This window comes from Mauremys reevesii, linkage group 20, assembly GCF_016161935.1.
Source record: "Mauremys reevesii isolate NIE-2019 linkage group 20, ASM1616193v1, whole genome shotgun sequence".
NCBI classification, from domain to species: domain Eukaryota; kingdom Metazoa; phylum Chordata; order Testudines; family Geoemydidae; genus Mauremys; species Mauremys reevesii.
In genome coordinates, this window is record NC_052642.1 from 5856218 (window position 1) to 5876742 (window position 20525).

At 55.7% G+C, this 20525-nt stretch overlaps 2 protein-coding genes across 8 annotated transcripts in view; both read right to left on the bottom strand.

Annotated features, from left to right (window-relative positions):
• Positions 1–538: 538 nt before the first annotated feature.
• Positions 539–17183, bottom strand: TMEM120A (transmembrane protein 120A). The gene is made up of 12 exons (XM_039507702.1): positions 17006–17183; positions 9465–9583; positions 8868–8984; positions 7493–7552; positions 6768–6863; positions 5322–5411; positions 4864–4929; positions 4500–4561; positions 4049–4141; positions 3055–3119; positions 2482–2550; positions 539–1990 (listed from the first exon to the last, which is right to left on the bottom strand). Exons 1-12 carry the CDS (start codon positions 17078–17080, stop codon positions 1877–1879), a joined length of 1026 nt encoding a protein of 341 aa, XP_039363636.1. The 5' UTR covers positions 17081–17183; the 3' UTR covers positions 539–1876.
• Positions 9465–20525, bottom strand: part of STYXL1 (serine/threonine/tyrosine interacting like 1) — a 29520-nt gene continuing 18459 nt past the window's right edge. For 5 of the 7 annotated variants that reach the window (XM_039507706.1, XM_039507703.1, XM_039507707.1 and 2 more), the window contains one exon: positions 9465–9583. The gene's annotated coding sequence lies outside the window, so the exon portion shown is untranslated. Of the gene's footprint in view, positions 9584–18619; positions 18753–20525 lie in introns of those variants that run through there. The other 2 variants (XM_039507704.1, XM_039507705.1) reach the window with 2 other exon arrangements.

The window sequence follows — 20525 nt, forward strand, 5'->3', positions numbered from 1 at the left end:
AGTTGATGGAAAACAACCGTCAGGTGTTCAGCAGTATGATTAACAGTAACTCCCCCTGGCAGAAGGAAAGGTGGGCTGGCACCAAGGCAGGTTCTGGTACAGCTGTGCTGCCGCTCCAGGTGCGACTGCCACAAGTGCAGACCCGCCTGGGCTAGCTTGAACACGAGCAGGGAAGTGGCAGCTGCACAAATGGCAGGTATGTCTTCACTAAAGGGGGATGAGCCAGCTCCATTTCCAGTACAGAGCAAGGACCCTAGGCCCCCCCCCAGCTGGAAATCAGGCTCTGCCACAGGTGCTCAGGCCTGTGCAGCTCCCTCCCTGTCACTGCCAGGAATATCCTGCCTGCTGCAAGCAGCTAGCGGAGGGGAGGTCAAACCGCTCCTGCTAGTTAAGAGCCTCACTGCACCACTTACCCCTGCCAAGTTATCCCTCAGCAGCAGAGCTCAGGGCCTAGGCAGTGAGAATGGACTCTTCTCCCACCCCTCTTCCTTCCATCAAAACATCCCACCAGTGAATTAAGAGCGGTTGGGGTCAGAGACAGCTCTGTCATGGGAAGGGATCGCCCCTTCCTCCCTTTATTATGGATGAGCTTCCTGTCAAAGGAGGTACAGACATTAATACAGGTACGACAACTCCCTCCATGACACGTCTTCCCCGGAACCAAAGCTCGGTACCTGCTCAGACGTCCCCCAGCTGCTCCAGCGAGGAGATGGGAACGTGCTGGCTAGGAAGTCAGAGCTCAAGTCCCCAAGCTACTTTCTAGCACCAGCTACACACACTGCTTCCTTTACAGTTTTTGGCATCTCTTCCCTCCCTCTGCTTCTGCTGCCCAATGAATTGATCTGGGGGGAGGTTGGGACATTAGGCTGCCCCAGTTCCAGGACCATGCTCCAGAGTCCCCTGAAAGCATCCTGCTGGAGCAGAGGATGCCTAGTGGCCCCAGGGTGCAGACCTCTGTAGTAAAGAGGGCAGAACACTTTTAAAGCATTTCCATTGGTAGGAGATTTGCACAAGAGCCAGGCCTTGGGAATCCATGCCCATGCTGGGGCCAGGAGAGTCGTGCTCGCCCCGGCAGCTGGTTCTCCCAGCCGGCGCGCTTCCAGCAGGGACTCAGCAGCAAATAAGCAAGGAGCCTGTTTCCATGCAATGGGCTGGGTCCCTAAGCAGGAGTTGCTGAGCTGTTTGCCTCTTGTCTCAGCAGCACTGTCCATGGGGAGGGGAGCTTGGAATAAGCCCAGGGCTGGGGGCTGCTCCCTCCTCCTCAAGCCCAGCTGGCCCCACTGCAGGGTTCGGAGCAGAAGCCAGGTAAGAGGCTTTGCCCCACCAGCTCTCATGGGCAATTCAGTGCTCTGGTTGCTTGGCGCTAGCTGCTGTTCATGGTAGTGCTTTGGCCTGACCCCCCGGAAGGGGTCACATTAACATCTGAGTAGCTGCCCTAGTCACCCCACTTCTGCAGCAAAGGGAGGGGAATGCCCTGGGGGGCAGAGTGGGATGACTGCCTGGCTGGCCACGATGCCCTCTGGGGAGATCGCTCCCGTCCTCCTGCAGCGCAGCAGGTGCACAGCGGCTCCAGCCAAAGGCAGCGTTTCCCGGGGCCAGGATTGTGAGGGAGCCTCGCCCCAGGCAGGTGCATCGGACTTCAGCAGCTTGGTTTACTGGATCACATACATTCCCCCGAGGTTCCCCGGACAGGCCCCAGAGCTCAGCACCAAGTCAGGTCCCCGTGGGCCTGCCCCTGAGGAACCGGCACAGGTCAAGGGGTGAGGAGTGTCGGACAGCACAGCCTGGAGCGTGGCTAGGAGATGGGGGGGGGGGGAGGAGGAGAGGTCCGTGTCCCCCGCTCCCCCCACCCCAGTCCCAGCATCAGCTCCTCTTCTCACTCGGCCTTAGCGTCTCGGTTCTGGTTCTGGAATTTCTGCTGGACGACCCGCAGGGTGGTGGTGAAGTTCCCCACGAAGAGCACGAAGAAGGGGAGCCCGCACATGAGAACCTGAGTGTTTGACGGGAGACACGAGAATTAACCCCCCAGCAGGAGCCCGAGAGGCTGCATTGGGCTGGGATCTCCTAGGCACTAGGAGGGACCACAGGCCATCAATCACGCTCCAGCCGTGTCGCTTCCCAGCAGCCGGACTGAGACCTCGCTGCTGCATGTAGACGGATTCCTGCCTCAGCACAGGGGGAGGGACTAGACCTGAGCTCCCAGCCAGCCCCACGGCTCTCTGCCTTTGTGGTGGGGGCACACATGGGCCCTTCCCCCCCGTTCTGACACCCCCAAAGCCTGGCAGCCAGCCCAGTCGGCAGCAGGCAGTGACACCCCCCCCCCCCATCCCTCTTGCTGGGCATCTCATTCAGCCAAGCCCGCAAGCTGCTGCTGCTGGGAGGACGAGGGCTGGCAGCGAGGGGGAGGTGGGAGCATTATCTCACTTCATGCCCCACCCCACCCCTCCCTCCAGGATACATTTGCCCGAGCCGCTCGCTCACCTGCCACTCCTTGCACTGCGGATGCCTGGCCAGACGGAAGAGGGTGACCGCGTTGTAAAGCTGCCAGAACTGAAGGAGACGCGGGGTTAAGGGGGAGTTTTCATGGAGACTCATGTAAGGTGGTCCCCAGCAAACCCAGCCCAGCCAGCGCCATGGGCCTTGCCGCCTGCTACCCAAATACCTCGCCCGAGGCACCCGGCAGCTCTTCCAGCTGTCACTGGGATTTGGGGCAGCTCCGCCTCTGAAAAGCCCAACTCACAAGGCAAGAGCAGGTGCTGCTCAGCAGAGATGCTGATTTAAGTATTTAAGAGGCCCTGTTTTATGCACATCTCTATCAGGAGGGGCCGTCCAGACTCTCGCTCCCCAGCTTCCTGCCCCTCCCAGGCACTCTGCTCGCACAAACGTAGCCTAGACTCTCTCCTCCCCGGGCACCTGGGTGGTAGCTCCCCCTCCCTCTCGTCCGTCTCCAAGGCTGACGGGATTAGGAGCGAGTGAGCAGCACGAAATCCATTCGAATCCCCGCGGGCACAGCCCCCGTGCCAGAGCCGCCCAGGGCGGACGGTGCGGACTCACCTGGCCAAAGAACAGGAACGGCAGCAAGAAAGTGAGGCCCCTCCACATCCACGACTGGAAGCCCTCTGCAGAGAGGGGACATATGAAGGAGGCCTTAGAACTCAGTGCAACGGGGGGGGTTCTGTGCCTTGCCGCTGTGAATACGGGGCTGGATTCAGCCATGCAGCCTTGGACACACCAGGGACGCAGACAGCAGGGACAACCCTGGTGTCCTAAAGGAGCCCACAGCTCCGAGAGAGGCTTTTGCTCCCAGGTGGCTGGCCAGGCAGGGCCGCCCGCTGTAGGAGATTGGGTGAGCAGCAGCTTCGAGAGCCAGCGAAGAGTGCTGGAAAGCAAGGAGGGGTGCATGTGGCACGCTGGGGGTTAACTGGAGGGATGGTAAAGTTTCTATCCACAAGAAAACTTGACTGCAGAAAATTTTATAAGGAACCAAAATCTTCCCACTTCAGTTGGTGCCAGTGCCTCATGGGAGTTGTAGTTCAGATGCTCTGCACTCCTGTTCTCCTCTAGGGGCTGGGACCTCTGGCCGGACTACATCTCCCTTGATGCACAACTGCCAGGAACCCCCGAGGCGTGCCCTCCCGGCACTCAGAGGGGAGAAGCGGTGCGCCGCAGGAGGTGCGGTCCAGCCGGAGAGCGACCGAGCCAGGTACCCTAGAGACACATGCCCAGCGGCCCCAAGGGAGGTAGGCATTGGTGAGACGACCCAGCCCATGCCGTGCCTTAACGCCAGCGAGGGGAACACCAACCGTGCAACCGGCCCCGAGGAAACTGAGCTTCAGGGGGCCCCCGGGGGCCCGACTGTCTGCACTGAGTTTGGGGATGGGCCAAGCTGCCCCACGGGCATGAAGTGAGGCTCAGGGCCTGATGGTTTCCAAGCCAGTGTCTGCTGCTACGCCAGCCAGCCGAGTGGTAAATTGCAGCTTCTGCCAGGGCAGACTGCGGTGGGGTCTGTTTCGGCTTTGGCCACGGGCGGGGAGACGGGAGAACTTACCCACGGTGAGATCCATGTTGTGCCTCTCCCCCAGCGCCCTCAGCCGGTACAGGCACCCGCTCTGATAGTAATACTGGAGGAACTGCACAAAGCCTGGAAGGAGAGGGGAGATTCCTGCACAACTGCCCGCGTGCGATCCACTGGCCTGCAGCGCTCCCCCCCCCCCCAGCTCCGGGCGCAGTGCCCTACGCAGGCCAGGCCGGCGCGCTGTCACTGCTTCCTGAGCCTGCAGCTTTGCAGAGCACTAGGGAGGAGAAACCGTCTCATGGCTACTGGGGATCTTGCCAGCCCATCAAAGAATCCCCCTGGAAGCGCTGTGGCCCCAGAGGGCATGGCTGCAACAGGCTAACAGGAGAGGGATGCAGCCGCCAGCCTGCGGCTCCGGAGGCTCCTGCTGGGTTTCCAAAGCCCACCACCCAGGCTCGCTCCCCGCCCACGCAGGGACACTCACTCTGATACATGGAGAAGGAGAGGAACTGGTTTCGGAACATCTGGTACATGAGCCCATCCGGCCTGCGGGAGAGAAGAGGCAGCGGGAGACGCTCAGGGTGTCACCGTGCAGGGAGAGCCCTTCTGGTATCAGCCTGCTCTATGGGTTTTATTTGCGAGTGTCCCACAGCCCCAGGTGATGTCAGAGATCCCCTGGCTACTCCCTTTGAGGCCCCCAGCGCTGCAGGGACCCAATTTAGGGGGAGGCTGGCACGAGCCCACCCAGGTGAAATCTGTCCTCTCACAGCCTCACAACCCAACTGCGAGCCAGGGAGGAGAGGGCAGGAAAGCAGGATCCCCAGCGACGGGCAGAGATGGAGACTCACCAAGTCAGCATGACGCCCGAGAGGAAGGTAGAGACGTAGTGATGGAAAACCCACCAGCCTTTGATTCTGGGGGAGCAGAGAAGAGGGAGCCAGAATTAGACACAGGTGGGGCTAGGCTTGCAAGGGAGGCGAAGGCCCGGGTGGCCCTCCAGCCAGGGAAGACAGGCCAGCAGCTCCCCCCTGCTCACAAGGAGCGGGAGGAAAACAGGGCCAGGGCAGACGCTCAGCTGGCACCGTGGCACAAAGCAGAGACAGCTGTTGGGTCTCCTCCCCAGACACTGCCGACCCTCCCCGGGAGCGCGTCACAATACTGAGCAAGCTGTTCCCCCCGTTAGCAGAGGCGACCTCGAGCGGGGGGCTCAGGGCAGCTCTGGGAGCAGAGGCTGATGCAGCAGGTCGGGGGCGGCCTGCTCAGCCCGGGCGAGGCCGTGGCACTGGGAGGGCGGGGCCCGGCTCACCTGGACCCGTTGGTGATTAGGATGCACTCGCGGATGGTGAGGGTGCAGTAGTACCAGACGAGCAGGAAGTTAAAGACGGCGTCCGTCACCCTGTCACACACAAAGCGGACGGTGAAGAGCGGGAGCAGAGCAGGGCCTTTGCGGCTCCCCCAGGAACCAGGCAGAGCTCGCGGCAGGGCGGCTCTGAATGTCCCCCTGCAGGAGCGTTCAGCCGCAGCGCTGCTTCCCCTTCAGCCCACGTGCAAAGCAAGCGCTTGGGCTGAGGGTCTGGCTCACGAAGCAGCTTCCTGCTACCACAGAACTGCTGGGAACAGCCACACCGGCGCTGTGGGGAGGAAGGGATGCGATGCAACGCAAGCGCTCTGGTGCAGTCCCACTGCTGCTGGGAGGCAAGCTCTGGGATAGCCTCTAGGGGCGTGGCGTGGGGGGGCTCAGGATAGGCGAAGCCTGCCCAGCCTGCGGAAACAAGGGCAGGGAATGCAAGAGTGTGGCACTGAAACAACCTAAACCATGAAGCAACCTGTCCTGCTCACGTACGGTCAAGCTCCTTGGGAAGGACGTGAAAGCAATGGCGTGGCTCTGGAATAAAGACAGGAGCACACTCCTGAGAAGCCAGGGGTCTGACCGCACCCCCAAATGGGCATTTCCAAGTCTGCTGTTATTTCAGCAGGGGCCACCAGCTCTGGGCTCAGTTGGGAGCTGCTCCAGCCACATGGAGAGAGGTGGAAGCCTCTTGTATAGAAACCCAGATGCTGAGACAGGTACAGCAACACTGAGCGGCCACGACGTGTGCGTGCAGAAGGGTCACCGGCTGTTTGGAGCGTCCTGATCCCCGAGCCAGTTACAGACCATAAGCCTTTGGTGCAGTCTAGCCATGCTGCCCCTGGGATGCTACATTCCTCACACCTTCAATGAGATAGAAATTTACTGCAGGACAGGCCCCAGGAAAATCCCACCCTACTGTGGGGGGGAGGGGGCAACTTGTGGAGGAGCCTTGTTCAGCACCTGGACTGCTCACCCAGGTGGGTACCATTCCCCGTGGCCGGCCGGCCTCAACCGCATCAGAACCCAGTGGGCTAGCAGCAGCGATGCTGCACACCTGCAAACCAGATCCAAGCTGGTGAGACGTGATCGGCTCAGTCCACTATCCAGGGTCCCATCTCCAGCCCACCAGGAGAACGTTTCAGCTCAAGATCTGGTTACCTCCAGCAATCCTATCGTAGCCCCTTGAAGGATCCTAATAGAGGCACCAGCCTGCAGTTTCGTTCCCATCATTCGGCGATGGTAGCCTGAGTCAGAAGCTACTCAACCCGACCCCTTCCACGCAGATCCCATGCATCTCACCTAAGCAGCGTTAGCAGACCCTGGTTTCAGCCCAGGAGATGGTCTCTCTTGTAAGGCTGCCCCCATGGCTGGGTGAGCATCTTGCTGCTGCTACAGACTCACCTGGAGTTGAGAAGGAACCTGCAGGAGAAGGAGATGATGAGCAGGATGATGGTGAGGTAGAGCTTGAACTTCTCGTACTCATCTTTGTAAGCAAACCTGCAGGGAAGCACAGCGAAGGGTCATGGTGTGCAGAGAATAATCCCAAAGTCTTCAGGCAACCATCATTGGACAAGGGCCACCTCCCATGGCTACAGAGAGCAACCGGGTAAACCTGAGAGACCCTGCGGCCGTACCAGCTTGGACCATGAGCTACTGGGTTTTAGACAGGAGACCCAAGATGCTGTAGGGAAGGGTGCTGGGGCTATTGGTTGCGCAAGTCCTGGATTATGTCCCAACATGGCATTAGGGGCTCTGTGCTACCTTAGACCAGCCCCAACCCACCAACCCTAACTGGGAGGGAAGAACGCCACCCACTGAACCACTAACAAGCCTGTGTTTTCCTGGTAGGTCTCCCATCAAGGCTTGACCTAAAGACCCCGGCCAGAGGCAGGACAGCTGCAAGAGCAGGTCAGGTGCCAGAGATTAACTCTAGGGAAGGGAGTGTCCTAAACCCAGCCCTGGGGAGGGTCAATGTGACGATCAGTCTGCCGGTGGAAGAGGGTCTCTGCGGATGCCGAGATTGGGAAGTTTGGCAAGGGTCGGTGCCAGATATGCCGGCAGCAGACGACCCGCCTCTCCAAGAGTAAAGGGAATTCTACTGCCCTGGGACAGCAGAGGGGCATTACTTAGCCTGCTTGCTGAGTAGAGTCACATTCACGTTCCCAAGCACCAGACTCAGGTACAACCTAGACGAGAATGGAAGGAGAAGTGAGAACATAGGCAGGAGGCATACAGCACCTCCGCTGCCCACGAGGCAGGGCCAGCTGCACCGCTGTGACGGTGGCAGTACTTGAGATGGAAAGGGCTCCTGCTGCGTGGCTAACATGTAGCTACCTCACACGCATCGTATGGGCTTCAATGCCCAAGCTTTACTACGCTCACGCTCTACTGCGCAGACGTACGTAGCCTCATTCGTTCATCTGTTGGTCCCTTTGCGGGAACACCGGCTGGGACAGGCCCATCCTTCCGCTCGTCAATGACGCAGACGCAGCTCTGTCACTAACACAGTGGAAGGCGGCTTCTGCCCAAGGCTGCCTCGGGCACCCGCAGCAGTCGGGAGAAGTATGGCCAAGCGCAGAACCTGTGCCCCCTAGGACCTCCCCAGCAATGTTCATGAGGGTCCCCGGACAGTGGGTAGCGTTTGCTGGGGACGAGAACTCTGGACCAAAGAGGGGCCACCGCTGTCACAACCACGTCAATGGCAGGAGGATTTAGGACAGTCACTAGTGGCAGCCATTAGCACGAGCGGGGTATGGAGACAGGAACCCTACATGGCACATCAGGCAAAATATGGGGCAGTTCCCGCCCCGGGACTGGGATGGTTACTCCCGCTCTGCCAGCCTACAGAGTAACTGCTGTTAAGCAAGGAGCCTTCCATTCAGCACATTACTGATGCTGTGCGGGGGAACCAGGAACATAGGCAGACCTGTGCTCTGCTGCCTGGTAACACACCCAAAACATCCTGTGGGGGACATCAACTCCACCCCCGGCTTTCACCTTCACCTGATACTAAGCCGCACTTGCCACTGTTCACCCCCCCACCCCCACTTTACTGCATTAAGGAGAGATTGTTACCCTAGAATCAACATCTGTTCAAACACTGCGTCAGGCTGCTGGCCATGGGGCAACACCAGTGCACGCTGGAGAGCGAGCTTCCTGTCCAGAGACACTGTTGCTCCAAGGAGCCAGTCCCTAGAGTTGGCAACTCACTGTGCCAAGGCCCCTACCCTAATCTGTCTCTGGCTGGTCATTGCAAGATTTTCCCAAGCCCCGTGGAAATGAATCAGGAGGATGGGGACTGAAAAGAAGCGATGAGAAATTAACTAGCACCAGCTGCGTATCAGGTCTTTCACTGACATCCTGCCAGCGTCAAAGCTGATCGAGTCTGGGCAGTTTCTGGCTGGTAACCCAAGCAATCTCTGGTAACTGCTGCACAGAAGTCAATAGCTTCAGTCCTTTTACTGCTGGCTAAGACCCCAAGACCATGGAACGGCTTCTTACCCATTCTTCTTTGGCAAATACGCCTCCATTTCAAAGAAGATGCTCTGCCTCTCTTTGATGAGGCTCTGGATCTCCCGGATGGACTCTTCCTGTTCGGCGGTTATGGAGGACTTGCAGCTGGGGAAAGGAACGTGACTCGGTCTGACAAGAAGGACCAGCAGCTACTGCTGCATGACGTTGTCCCACCGCAGGACAGCAGGAACCGAGAGATTAATTCAGAACTAACAGGGGATGAAACCTGGGAGCTAATCCCTGGGTCTGCCCTGGAGTTTCAGAATGGGACCTAGGCTAAGAGGCAGCATGGTGGAAACCAACATGAACGAGCAACCACCAATTTTCTAAGCCTAGGAAGTCATCACGGGGGGGCTGATGTCTAACGTGGGCAGGGGATGAAGGAACTACTGGAGAAAGGAAAGGAGGGTATGAGAGAAGCAATAGCTCCTTCATCCTACCCCACCCCCATGGTTCATCCACCCCAAACCATTCCTCCCCTGATTAGCACCCCACGGCGTAGGAACGCTGCTCACTAGGCTCCCACGTGCCCTCCGACCAGGGCTCTGCAAGGATCTCCTTATGTTGCCCCACGTAGCTCCTTACTTTTTGAAGGCGAGGGACAGCTCCTTCAGCTGCTTCTTCTGCCGTGCAATGGAACTGGAGATCCCATCCTGCAGCTTGGTTAGTTCTTCCAGCTTCTGCTTGTACAGCTTATGGGACTCCTGGCAATGGAAAGGACAGACCAGGGGTGAGCCCAGGTGCCTCAGCTGGGAGCCCGTTTAATTCTCCGGGAGGCTGGGCTGGGGATTTGAGCAGAGGAACGGGAGGCAGGACCGTTGAGAACTATCCCCAGCTTCACCGCTGACTCGTGGCATCAGCTTGGGAAGCGTTGGTATTCCCACCTCAGGAGGGGCCTGGGAACTCACTGGGTAAATGCTTAGAGACCGGAGAAGTGGGGTTTGCTTCCCTGGCCTGACGCAGCCTCTACAAGCAGTGGTAGGTGAGCCCAGAGCCAAGAGTCTCACCCCCACACGCCGTGCAGTCCCAAACTGGGATTCAGCTCCCATTAGAGACTGGTTCTCACGCACACCTGTAGGGGGCGCTGTCTGGCTGGAATAAGCTTGCCCATTGCGTTCCACTGCGCCTCACCATGCCGAAGGGGGAACAAATGGCTGGCGAGAAGCCACCTCTCGCTGAAGCCTAGACTAGACCTCAGACCCTGGCTTCCCTTCCCAGCATGCCACTGACCTGCTGGGTGACCTACGGCATCTCCCTCCCGCACCCTGCGCCTCCATTTCAGACAGCCAGCTGAGCTTCCAGACCCCGGGAGCCAGAAGGGACGAGCTGGCTCCGCATTCCCCAGCAGCCTCCCATCCGGACCAAGGGGAAGTTCCCTCAGCGGGGACCTGACTGTGAACGAAAAGCCGCCCTAGAGACCAGGCTTGCGTGAAGAGCCCAGCATCCAGCTTCCAACAGTGGCAGGTGCTTCAGGGGAAGGTGTCCCTGTAACACCGACTGGTCCAGTACCGTGCTGACTGACATGGCCTGGGGGAGGAAGGAGCCCCTGCTTCCCCCAGCTGGTGATCATGGGTGATGCCCTGCAGCGTGGCACTGATCGTCTTTGAGATGCTGCCCTGCCTTGCGTAGGTGCCAGTCTCATTTTAGGTTTGGAAAATCAGTGGTAGCCCTTGGCACGTCAACGCTCACCCTTCTCCTCAAAGCCTGCTGAGAGATGCTACGTTTGACATTGATGAACAATTCAGAATAGCACCTTCAGCTAGGGAATTAAAGCCGAGCTCACAATTAGGCTTATAACGGCCCGTCAGTTGCATATCTAGAATCCCAAGCTCTTCTACAGCTTTTATCAGCAGCTCTCAAAACGCTTTAGGAAGTAGGTCAGTATCATTAGCCTCATTTACAGCTGGAGAAACCGAGGCACAGAGCAGCGCAATGACTTGGCCAAGGTCACCCAGCAGGTCAGTGGCAGAACCAAAGTCTGAGCCCTAGCCCAGTGTTCTAGCCACTTCCTTTTTAATTACTTTTCTCTGTGTCCTGCAGCAGGGAGTCCTGCAGGTTAGTTCTACACTGCTAAAAACAATTCTCCACCCAATTTAAATTTGCTGCCTTTTAATCTGCACACTGTGGTGCAAGCAGACCAGCTTCGAGCGCACTGTTATCTTGCAAGTTGCTCCTTAAACGGCATGTTCTTTACTCCATTGCTTGTAGCAGGGAAGAGGAAGGAACTGAATCTGTTAAGATGTTAGATTAGCCCTTTGCCACTTTTCACAGATTGGCCAGATCATGAGCAAAACAAGAATAGGTCTCGCAGGAGCAGGTCGCTTTCCCAAGAACGAAACTGTCCCTTCTATTCCAAGGGTGAGGGAGGAGAGCAGATTACATCACTTCTCACGCCGCCTCCTCAACCCTTCACACAACAACTCTGGAACATTTCACTTAACCCTTCTGGGCCAAGATGGAAGTTTTTCCTCAAGGTCTCTGCACCAGGCTCCCCTCTGTTCCCACTCCCCACAACTAATTGTGGGTCAGCACCAGGAGAGCAGAGTAGATGCAGTCGATTTAATGTGGGAGCCGAGACAGTAGAGAGAGTTTAAAGAGTTTTTCACCAAGTGATCTGTCTCTCTTAACTGAGCCCTGCTTCACTGAGCCTTCTCCAGGAGGGGAGATATTCAGGGTGTTAAATAAAGCAGGGTTTGAAAAAGTTCTGAGAGACAGATGGTAGCTTGCCACACACCCCGTCCCTTTCCCCGCAGCGACTGGGAGGAATCTGGCTCCAGGATAGACTAAGGGCTTGTCTACAGCAGGCTGCAGGTGCGGGATTCGTAGAGCGTTCTAAAGCAGTCCTAACGCAAAGCAGCTGCCATTTAGTTCCCACCAGCAGAGCCTACACCAGGCAGGTAGAGCGCTCTACCAATCACACCCCTGCCGCACTGTGTGGACAAGGGATTGAAATGTCAGTGCTCGCCAGGACTCTGCATAGGAGAGAGTGGGAGGGTTTCTCGTTGACAGGCTGTGGGAGGAGGCATGGTTCTGAGTGTGGGTAGCAGGTCGGAACAGGGAGAGGAGCACACGTGTGCTTGGTAAATCAGAAGGGCCTCAACCAAGCAGGGGGCTTGGAGTCCAGCACGTCTTGAGATGCCAGTGGAACGAGTTGGCAGGTGTCACTCAGGTGCCCCTATTTGCCCCAATCAAGAGGCCACCGGGCAGTTTGTGCTCGAGAGTCCCTGGTCTTGGAATGCTGGGGGGTAGGGCAGAGGTGAATTGCTGTAACCACACAGGAAAGTCTGCAACAGTTCATTCCTGGCTGTAACCTGTGCCAAGCAACATAGCCACCTTGACTCCTGCAGAGCTTCTCTGAGCAGCTTCCTTCCCCCTAGGCTCCGGCAGTGAGCCTCCGAATGGGAATATGAACCACCAATGGGGCTGGAAAACCCCCCACTCTATGACTAACTCCTGGAGAACTCCCCTGTGCTCTGCTGGGGATGTGTTAGCAGGACCTGGCCACGACACTCAGAAGTCAGGAGCAGCTGTGAAAGCCTTCGCAGGAGCCAGTACAAGTGAACACAGTACTCGGCAAGAACCGCGGTCCTCCAAAGCAGATGCATCAGCAGCCGGACGTCCAGGAAACACTGACAGTACGAGAGACGGCTGTTCCTGAGCCAGGACACCCGCAGCTTTCCTGACTTCCCGCTGCACGAGAGGGTATTACGCAGGGGAACGCAAAAGCCCTTCACTGACGCCTAGTGTGGCCCCATGCTGCAATCCCAGTCGCGGCCCCTCCCCCAGGCTGAGTGTCTTCCTAGAGCAGTGCTTTTCAAACTTTTTTCCTGGCGACTCAGTTAAAGAAAATTGTTGATGCCCCTGACCCAAGAGAGCTGGGGATGAGGGGTTTGGGGTGTGGAAGGGGCTCAGGCAGAGGGTTGGGGTGAGGAGTTTGGGGTGCAGGAGGGGGCTCTGGGTTTGCGAGGGTATCAGGGCTAGGGCTGGGGCAGGGGTGCGGGAAGGGGTCAGGGCTCTGGGCTGGGGGTGCAGGCTCTGGAGTGGGGCCAGGGATAAGGGGTTTGGGGTGCAGGAAGGGGCTCTGGGTTTGAGGGGGGTCTCAGGGCTGTGGCAGGAGATTGGGGCACAGGCTTACCTCGGGCGGCTCCCACTCAGTGGCGCAGCGGGGGTGCTAAGGCAGGCTTCCTACCTGTCCTGACACTGTGGACCGTGCTGCGCCCAGGAAGCAGCAGCAGCAGGTCCAGCTCCTAGGCATAGGCACGCAAGCAGCTCCATGTGGCTCTTGCCCACAGGCACCACCCCCCACAGGGCCCATTGGCCGGTTCCCAGTGCTTGGGGCGGGGACAGCGTGCAGAGCCCCATGGTCCCCCCGCCTAGGAGCCGGACCTGCTGCTGGCTGCTTCCGAGGCGCAGCGCAGTGTCAGAACAGGTGGGAACTAGCCTGCCTTAGCCAGGCAGCATGGCTGATGGGACTTAACGGCCCGGTCGGTGGTGCTGACCGGAGCCGTCATGACTCAGTGCCTGACTTTCCGCAACCCAGTACTGGGTTGTGACCCGCAGTTTGAAAACCACTGTCCTAGAGTGTGACCCCTTCCCTAGGCCGCAGCAACGGATGGCCAGCCTGTAATCATGGCCCTGATAGTGGTTAGTCATCTGTGGTCGCAGCTCCGGAACAAGCCGAGTCCTGGTGTAATAAAGGACAGCTCCACTGACGACAGCTCTGACTTTAGCCCCGTGCGCCCCGCCAGGGACCGGGAACATTGGGCAATCCGTGGTAAGGTTCACTGCACTTTGTACTGGGGATTCCTAGCAGGAGGCACAACGTCTAACTCCTCCGTGTAGTCGCAGCAGAAGCAAATTTTTACTGTCATTAATGGCAACTATTAAAGGGGCAGGATAGTCCATGGGGTTAGGGCATTAGCTAGGACTTGGGAAGCACAGATTCAGTTCCCCACTATGCCACAGACTTGTGTGTGGCCTTGGGCAAGTCACTTAGCCTTGCTGTGCCTCAGTTTCCCATGTGTGATGTGGTACTTCCCTACCTCACAGGGGTGCTGAAGATTAAAGATTATGAGGAACTCAGATACTAGAGTGACAGGGGCCAAATAGGGACCTAAAATAGATAGACCCTTGGCATAAATATGCCATTTCATCTACTATTTGGTAGAACATATCTGCTACTAACTGTAAGGCAAGGAAATTGTATCCCATTTCGCACAGAACACAGACTTATCCCAGGACACACAGGTAGCCCACAGCTGAGCCAAAACCCCACCCAGGTCTCCCGAGTCCTCGTCTAGTGTTCTTATACCACATCCCTCCTGTAGAGCACAGCGCTACATATGCCACGCAAACCGGCTTTATTGTTCTAAGGTGGGATTTCTAAAAGCAGGACGTGTTGCTCTGTCACTGAGATGACTTTGAGAAGCCCTCCTTGAATCTGATCTCTTTCTAGTCTTAATAAATCTTATTCTGTCAAAGCCACTAGAGTGACTGATTAGGAATTTCACAGACTGTCCCAAGAGGGAAAAAGCCATCAGCATCTGAGAGGAGCCAGTGAAGAAAGGCTGTCCTGAGTATACGCTATACCCATGGTCTCCATCAAAAGGACATGGATAGAAGAATCTTCTCCCATGAAGCATGTCACAGGTAGGTCTCCAATCTAAGTGACACAGGAACCACCCAAGTACCATGGACAAGAACCAAGTGGAGAGGAGGGGAGTTAAGGTGACATGTATTCATACAATGTAGATCACAAAATGCTTTGGAGAACAACGTACAAGACAGTATGTGTAATATAAGTCACACCAGGCAGTGGGACACACACACTGTAGTGTATTCACTCCATAGTGAACACGTTAAAACATTCAATCATTTACCGAAAGGAAAACAGTCACGAGGCAGGAGCCTACCAGTAAAACAGATGTCTCTTTGAACCTGTCCACAGACAACAGCCTTCCGAAAGAGACCTTAAAATGAGGCTGTTTCCTTTCCAGCTGCATCGACACACGATGTAAATCCCAAACAGCTCAGCCCAAAAAGACACGAGAGCTTCCCCGGCCAATGAGACGGTTTAGTCCTGGTTGTCAAGGACACCCACTAACCAGTATGCGCCAACGCAGGAGAGAGTAAAGGAAGCGTGAACAGGGATGGGGAAGGTCACCAGCACGCCACTGATCACTGACTGACAAAGCGTATGTGAGGGAAACTGACGGCCAAACACGGTAGACTCAGTTACTGAATGAGAAGCTCAGCAGCAATTAAATCCTCCTGCTTCCCATAGACAGGGATACAACATGGGGGCTGAACGGCTCTCTGCTATTTCACCTCTATTAATTTTTTCTTCTCTCCTTGCCTGAGATCACACCTCCAGGGGGTGTTTTGACAACAGATTATAAGAGTCACAGAGTCATAATTCACTCAGCAGCCAATGGAGGCAGAGTAAGGACATCGCTGGAGCAGCAGCATTACACTTCCATTAAAGGTCACCATTCCCCTCACCCCCTGCCATGGCATTAATAAAGTCAAGATCAAAATTCCCTCCAGACTAGAAGCTTGGCTGGCCACAGCAGGACCATTTCTCACTATGCATCTATATAGTCCCCAGCATAGCAGAGCCCTGATCCCGATGGGTGGCTGAGGTAGAATGATTAATATTCGATATGAAAATAAATGAGAATAGAGGCCCCAAATGGCCACTCTTGCATGTCTTGACTATCTGCTTTCCTCCAGAGCCAGAGATTACAGATTGTTATTTTAAGACATTTCTTTTGCAAATATTTGGATCTGTTGTGGCAAGAACCTTTGGCAACATACAAAATAATGGAGATGAGAGATATTCCAAAACCAGCGGCTACTCGTGCATCACATCCACCCTGAACAATACAGGACTGGATGAATGCCTCTCCCAAGGCAGTGCCAGCCTGTAGTGACTGCCTGTTGAGGAGTCTGTATGGTGCCGGGAACTATCCTATGAAACCGTTAATTGTTGGTGATCTGGTTGCCTTACTGCCTCTGCCCCCACACAGCGCAATGGTTGTGATCAGTGGAAGCGCTGGAGTCCCCTGGGACTCAAACAGAATGGGGGTGCCAGCAGGGTATTTTTAGTGAAGGGTCCTCAACTCCAAGACATATGTCCCCCTCTGTCCACCAGAGCTTGGGTGTACCACCCTTTTGGGCACAGTGCAAGGGTCAGCCTTCTGCAGGGATGTAGGGCACGTTTGAGAGGCTGTGGGTGGCAGCACAATCGCTGGGTTCACAGATCATAGAATCTCAGGGTTGGAAGGGAGCTCAGGAGGTATCTAGTCCAACCCCCTGCTCAAAGCAGGACCAATCCCCAAATCTCTAAATGGCCCCCGCAAGGACTGAACTCAAAACCCTGGGTTTAACAGACAATGCTCAAACCACTGAGCTGTCCCTCACCCTAGACAGGTTCTTGGCAGGCAAGTCACATCTTGTGTCCCACGTGTGGGTCAGGGACCAGGCGTTAAGTTTGAAGAAGGTTTGTGAAGCCCTCAGAGCTTGGAGAGGCTGCTGGGTTCACTGCTGGGGCCCCGTGGCTGCTTCCCACGTGCACCTGCCCCATGCCAGGGAGAGGCCACGCTCTGGTCTCCTCACCCCCCTGCTGGGCCTGCAGCGTGGAGCCCAGCGCTGGGGGCAGGCCTGGAGACGGGCAGCCTGTGGCCACCCCAGGCAGAGACACAGGACCCTCCCCCAGCACCGAGCAGCACCGCGCTGGGGCACTCGGAAAGGGGGCGGGGGGAGGCAGCTAAAAAACCAGGTCTGAGCCTGAGGGAGCCGAGACATTATCCAGCCCCTGCGGGCCAGTGCGCCGCCTCCCACCCCCGCCACTTCACTGCACGTGCAGCCCCCCCGGGAGCCCCCCCATAGCTCCCTGGTACCTGCCCCCGGCAAGCCCCGACCCCAGTGCCTGCCCCCAGCTCCCCGGCAAGCCCCCATAGCTCCCGGTACCTGCCCCCATAGCTCCCGGCAAGCCCCCATAGCTCCCAGGTGCCTGCCCCCAGCTCCCGGCAATCCCCCATAGCTCCCGGTACCTGCCCCCAGCTCCCAAGCCCCGCCGGGTACCTGCCCCCGGTAGCTCCCCGGCAAGCCCCGCCCCCCGGTACCTGCACGTGCTGGAAGCCGCCCTGCAGCTCCTCCCAGTCCCGCAGACACTCGCTGACCGAGGCCCGGAGGCTCATGGCGGCGCCGGCAGGGTGACGGGGCGGCACGAACCGGCAGCGCCGCTCCGCTTTCAGCGGCCTCCGGGCAGGGGCACTTCCGGGGCCCGCCGCGACCAATCGTCACGGGGGTGCGGCCAGCGCCGTCCTGACGTCACAACCAATCGGCGCCCGGGGGCGGTGCTTTCGAACGCCACGCGCCGGTAGGGGGCGGGGAAGGTTGCGGCAACAACAGCCTGGACGGAGCCGGGGAGCCTGCGGGAGCAGCCGGGGGGGTGGCGTCGGGGGGGGGAGCCTGGGGGAGCGGTCTGGGGGGTGGCGTTGGGGGAGCCTGGGGGGACCCTGGGGGAGCAGCCCAGGGGGTGGCGTTGGGGGGGGAACCCTGGGGGAGCAGCCCGGGTGGTGGTGTTGGGGGAGGTGACTGGGCAGCCTGGGGGGGTGGCATTGGTGAGGGGTACCTGGGGGATTAGCCTGGATGGGAGTGTATCTATGGGGATATTTCCTTCCTTTCCCTTATGGTCAGTCACAGATTTTCTCACTGGCAGTTCAATGGGACGTCTCATCAGTTCTAATCAGTCTGAAGTGATGGATGCTGATAAGTCTGAATTGGAAAAACACAACTGACACAGGTCTCAGGCTGCAGGTGGTTGGCCTTTGATTTCACATCCCAGACGGCATCTCCAGCCGCACAGTGCCCCTAACTTGGGCTTTGGCATAGTACAGAAGCAGACGGTACACAGCACCACAGCAGCAACCTCTTCTTAGTGTCTTGGGTTTTCCTTTCTACCTGTTCCTGTGAAGTACTAGCCTGGCCTGACCTTGGGAGACCCCATGAGAGCAAACCCCAAAGTGCATTGACTACTCTTAAGTACTGTCCTTAAAATAAACAAATATTATAAAAAGACAAATAACCTCCCTATGAATCCAACTGATGAAACCTGAGCTTCTGCTCCTCCTCATTTAGAGACCCAAGGCACCAGTTTAACAGTAGACTTTGTACCTCCAACTGTTACAGACCTTCCTGATTTTTGACTGAGAGTTGCCGTGACCCATCCATAAAAGATTTGCCTTGCATTGAACAGTAATACAATCTGTGAGGCACAAGGGGTGGTGGGGTATTTATCTCTAGGCCAGACCCAAAGTATGCTGAAACCAATGGAAATCTTTCCATTGATCTCAATGGGCTTTGGCCCGGTCCCTTATACCACGCTTATCGCCGCAGTGTCTGAGGCCCAGATCCTCAGATATATTTAGGCACCTAACTCCCATTGGTTTCAAAATCAACAAAATCATCATCACTTTATAGGTCACGTGTGGTCTATATTCTTCCCCTCTTCCTCTGAGCCTGCTGGGGATTTTTGTATTCCTCCTCCATCATCTGCCTTCTTTCCTTTCCCTGTTGTTTTCCTTGTGGCTGTGGCTATATCCGCAATACCGTGAAGTCCATCTTCAGCCCCCCTCCCCCCCAATGTGTTATTTTGATATTCTTGTTAGATTAGAGTTATATTTTTTTAATGTGAGGAAATTGTTCAGATCCCTGTGCAGTGTTTGGGAGGATCTTGGATGTTCTTTCCTTGTGTATTTTCCTCGTAGGGTGCTAACTTCATCGACTGTTTTCCCTTTCATTGTAAATCAGCACGTGCCTTCGGCATTGCATACAGCGCTCACTTCTGGAAATCCTTCTGGAGGGACACTGGAATCAGTACATTTGAGATACTAATGCAAGAAGACTTAGGGCTGGAATATTCAAAGGAGTCTAAGAGAGTTAGGTATCCAAACGCCACTGAAATACAATGAGAGATGAGTGTCTAACTCCCTGGCGCCCCTTTGAAAATCCAGTGTATACATTTGCTCCAGGGCAAATTGGAAGACTGCACAAGCCTTGTGGCCCTTTAAGGAAAGGAAAGAATTGTAAGTCCTTTATTGAGAAGTGCCACCAAGTGGTTAGCGCTTGGAACTGAATGTCAGGAAGCCTGAGTCCTAGTTCCACCTGTCACTGAGGGTATAAACAGCAATTAAACCTCCGCAGCTGGCCGGTGTCAGCTGACTTGGGCTTGCTCAGGCTGTTCTGTAGATGTAGAGTCAGAGCTCTGGGGCCTAGTGAGGCGGGAGGGTCCCAGAGCCCAAGTTCCAGCCTGGACCCGAATGTCAACATCGCAGTTAAACAGCCCTGCAGCCCAAGTACCGTGAGCCCAAGTCAGCTGACATACTGCAGTGTAGCCATACCCTCACTCACACAGTGATCTTAAACAAGTCACAGCCACTCTGTGCTTCTGCTTCCCCTATGCAAAATGAGTAGAATGAGATCCACCTTACAAATTGCTCTGAAATCCTGGGAAGTAAGGGCAGATCCTCAGCTGGTGTAAACTGGCATAATTCCCTGGAAGTCAATGGAGATCTGCTGATAGACATCAGCTGAAGATCTGGACCATAAGGTGCCACATAAGTACATAGTATTTTCTTTAAAAAATGGTTCTGAAGCAATGTACAAAACTGATAGACCCATTTATAGATCTCACTGCAGTGAAAAGACATTAGAACAGAAAATCTACCTCTGATTGCAATTTACAGCACCGCTGTTTAGTTCTGGTCATCCAGTTTCCACAAAGCATACACATTTCAGCACTCAGCAGTAGTTAGTTGTCTAAATTCATTAGCAAGAATGTCAAGGTTGAGTAATTCTGTCCCAGGCTAGAGTTATTGAGGCTGTAATAATGTTTTGGTACAAACCTGTCAAAAAACCTTTGAAGGTTCAGCTCTAGGATGAAGATTTTAAAATGAAGGACATCATATAACTGTTAGGGTAGGGAGGTCAATATTTGGTGTAAGGCCTACATAACATTTTCTATAAGCTCTTATACTCTGATGCTAATGTATGGAATTTACAATTTATAAGAGGATAGATGGTACTGAGCATCATCATGTTTCCATTACACCTCTGGTGTTTAGGGCAGCGATGAAGCTCCTCCACTCCTGTCTGTTTCTGGCAAGGCTTTCAATGGTTCTCCAGCTGTGCCCCAGGTTTTTCAGCTCAGCTTCCATAGCTCTTTGCCGTGTTGTTTTCAGGCGGCCTTGTTTTCGCTTGCCTTCAGGTGTCCATCTTATTGCTACTCTAGTGATGGAATCAGCTTGGGCAGGACTTTAATTTGGCTTAATATAATGGGACTGGAGCGTCAAATAGAACTTCAGAGCAAAGAAGTCTGACTGTTGCAATGTGAGGAGGCAAGGCTGGAGAGCCTGGGTCCAAATAAATCAATGGGAGATACATGCGTGTGTGAAGGCATAACTCCATCTTGGTATTGGACTGTACATCTGAGAGAATGGATTTGTAATGGATGAATTCCTGAACTGTTGAAATTCTATATCACATATTTATCTGTTGAAACTGTGTGTCTGGTAAAGTACTCATTTACCATGCAAGGGTAGAGATCCATGGACTGGTTTTCAATGATGCTGCTCACCAGCA

Bases quoted from the DNA above. Each gene is read 5' to 3' on its own strand.
- TMEM120A (XM_039507702.1), bottom strand. From the start codon at position 17,080: ATGAGCCTCCGGGCCTCGGTCAGCGAGTGTCTGCGGGACTGGGAGGAG. The intron at 9,584-17,005 runs GTACCGGGGGGC...TTCCATTGCCAG, and splicing joins GCGGCTTCCAGCACGTGCAG to GAGTCCCATAAGCTGTACAA. The intron at 8,985-9,464 runs GTAAGGAGCTAC...TCCTTTCCCCAG, and splicing joins CTGTCCCTCGCCTTCAAAAA to CTGCAAGTCCTCCATAACCG.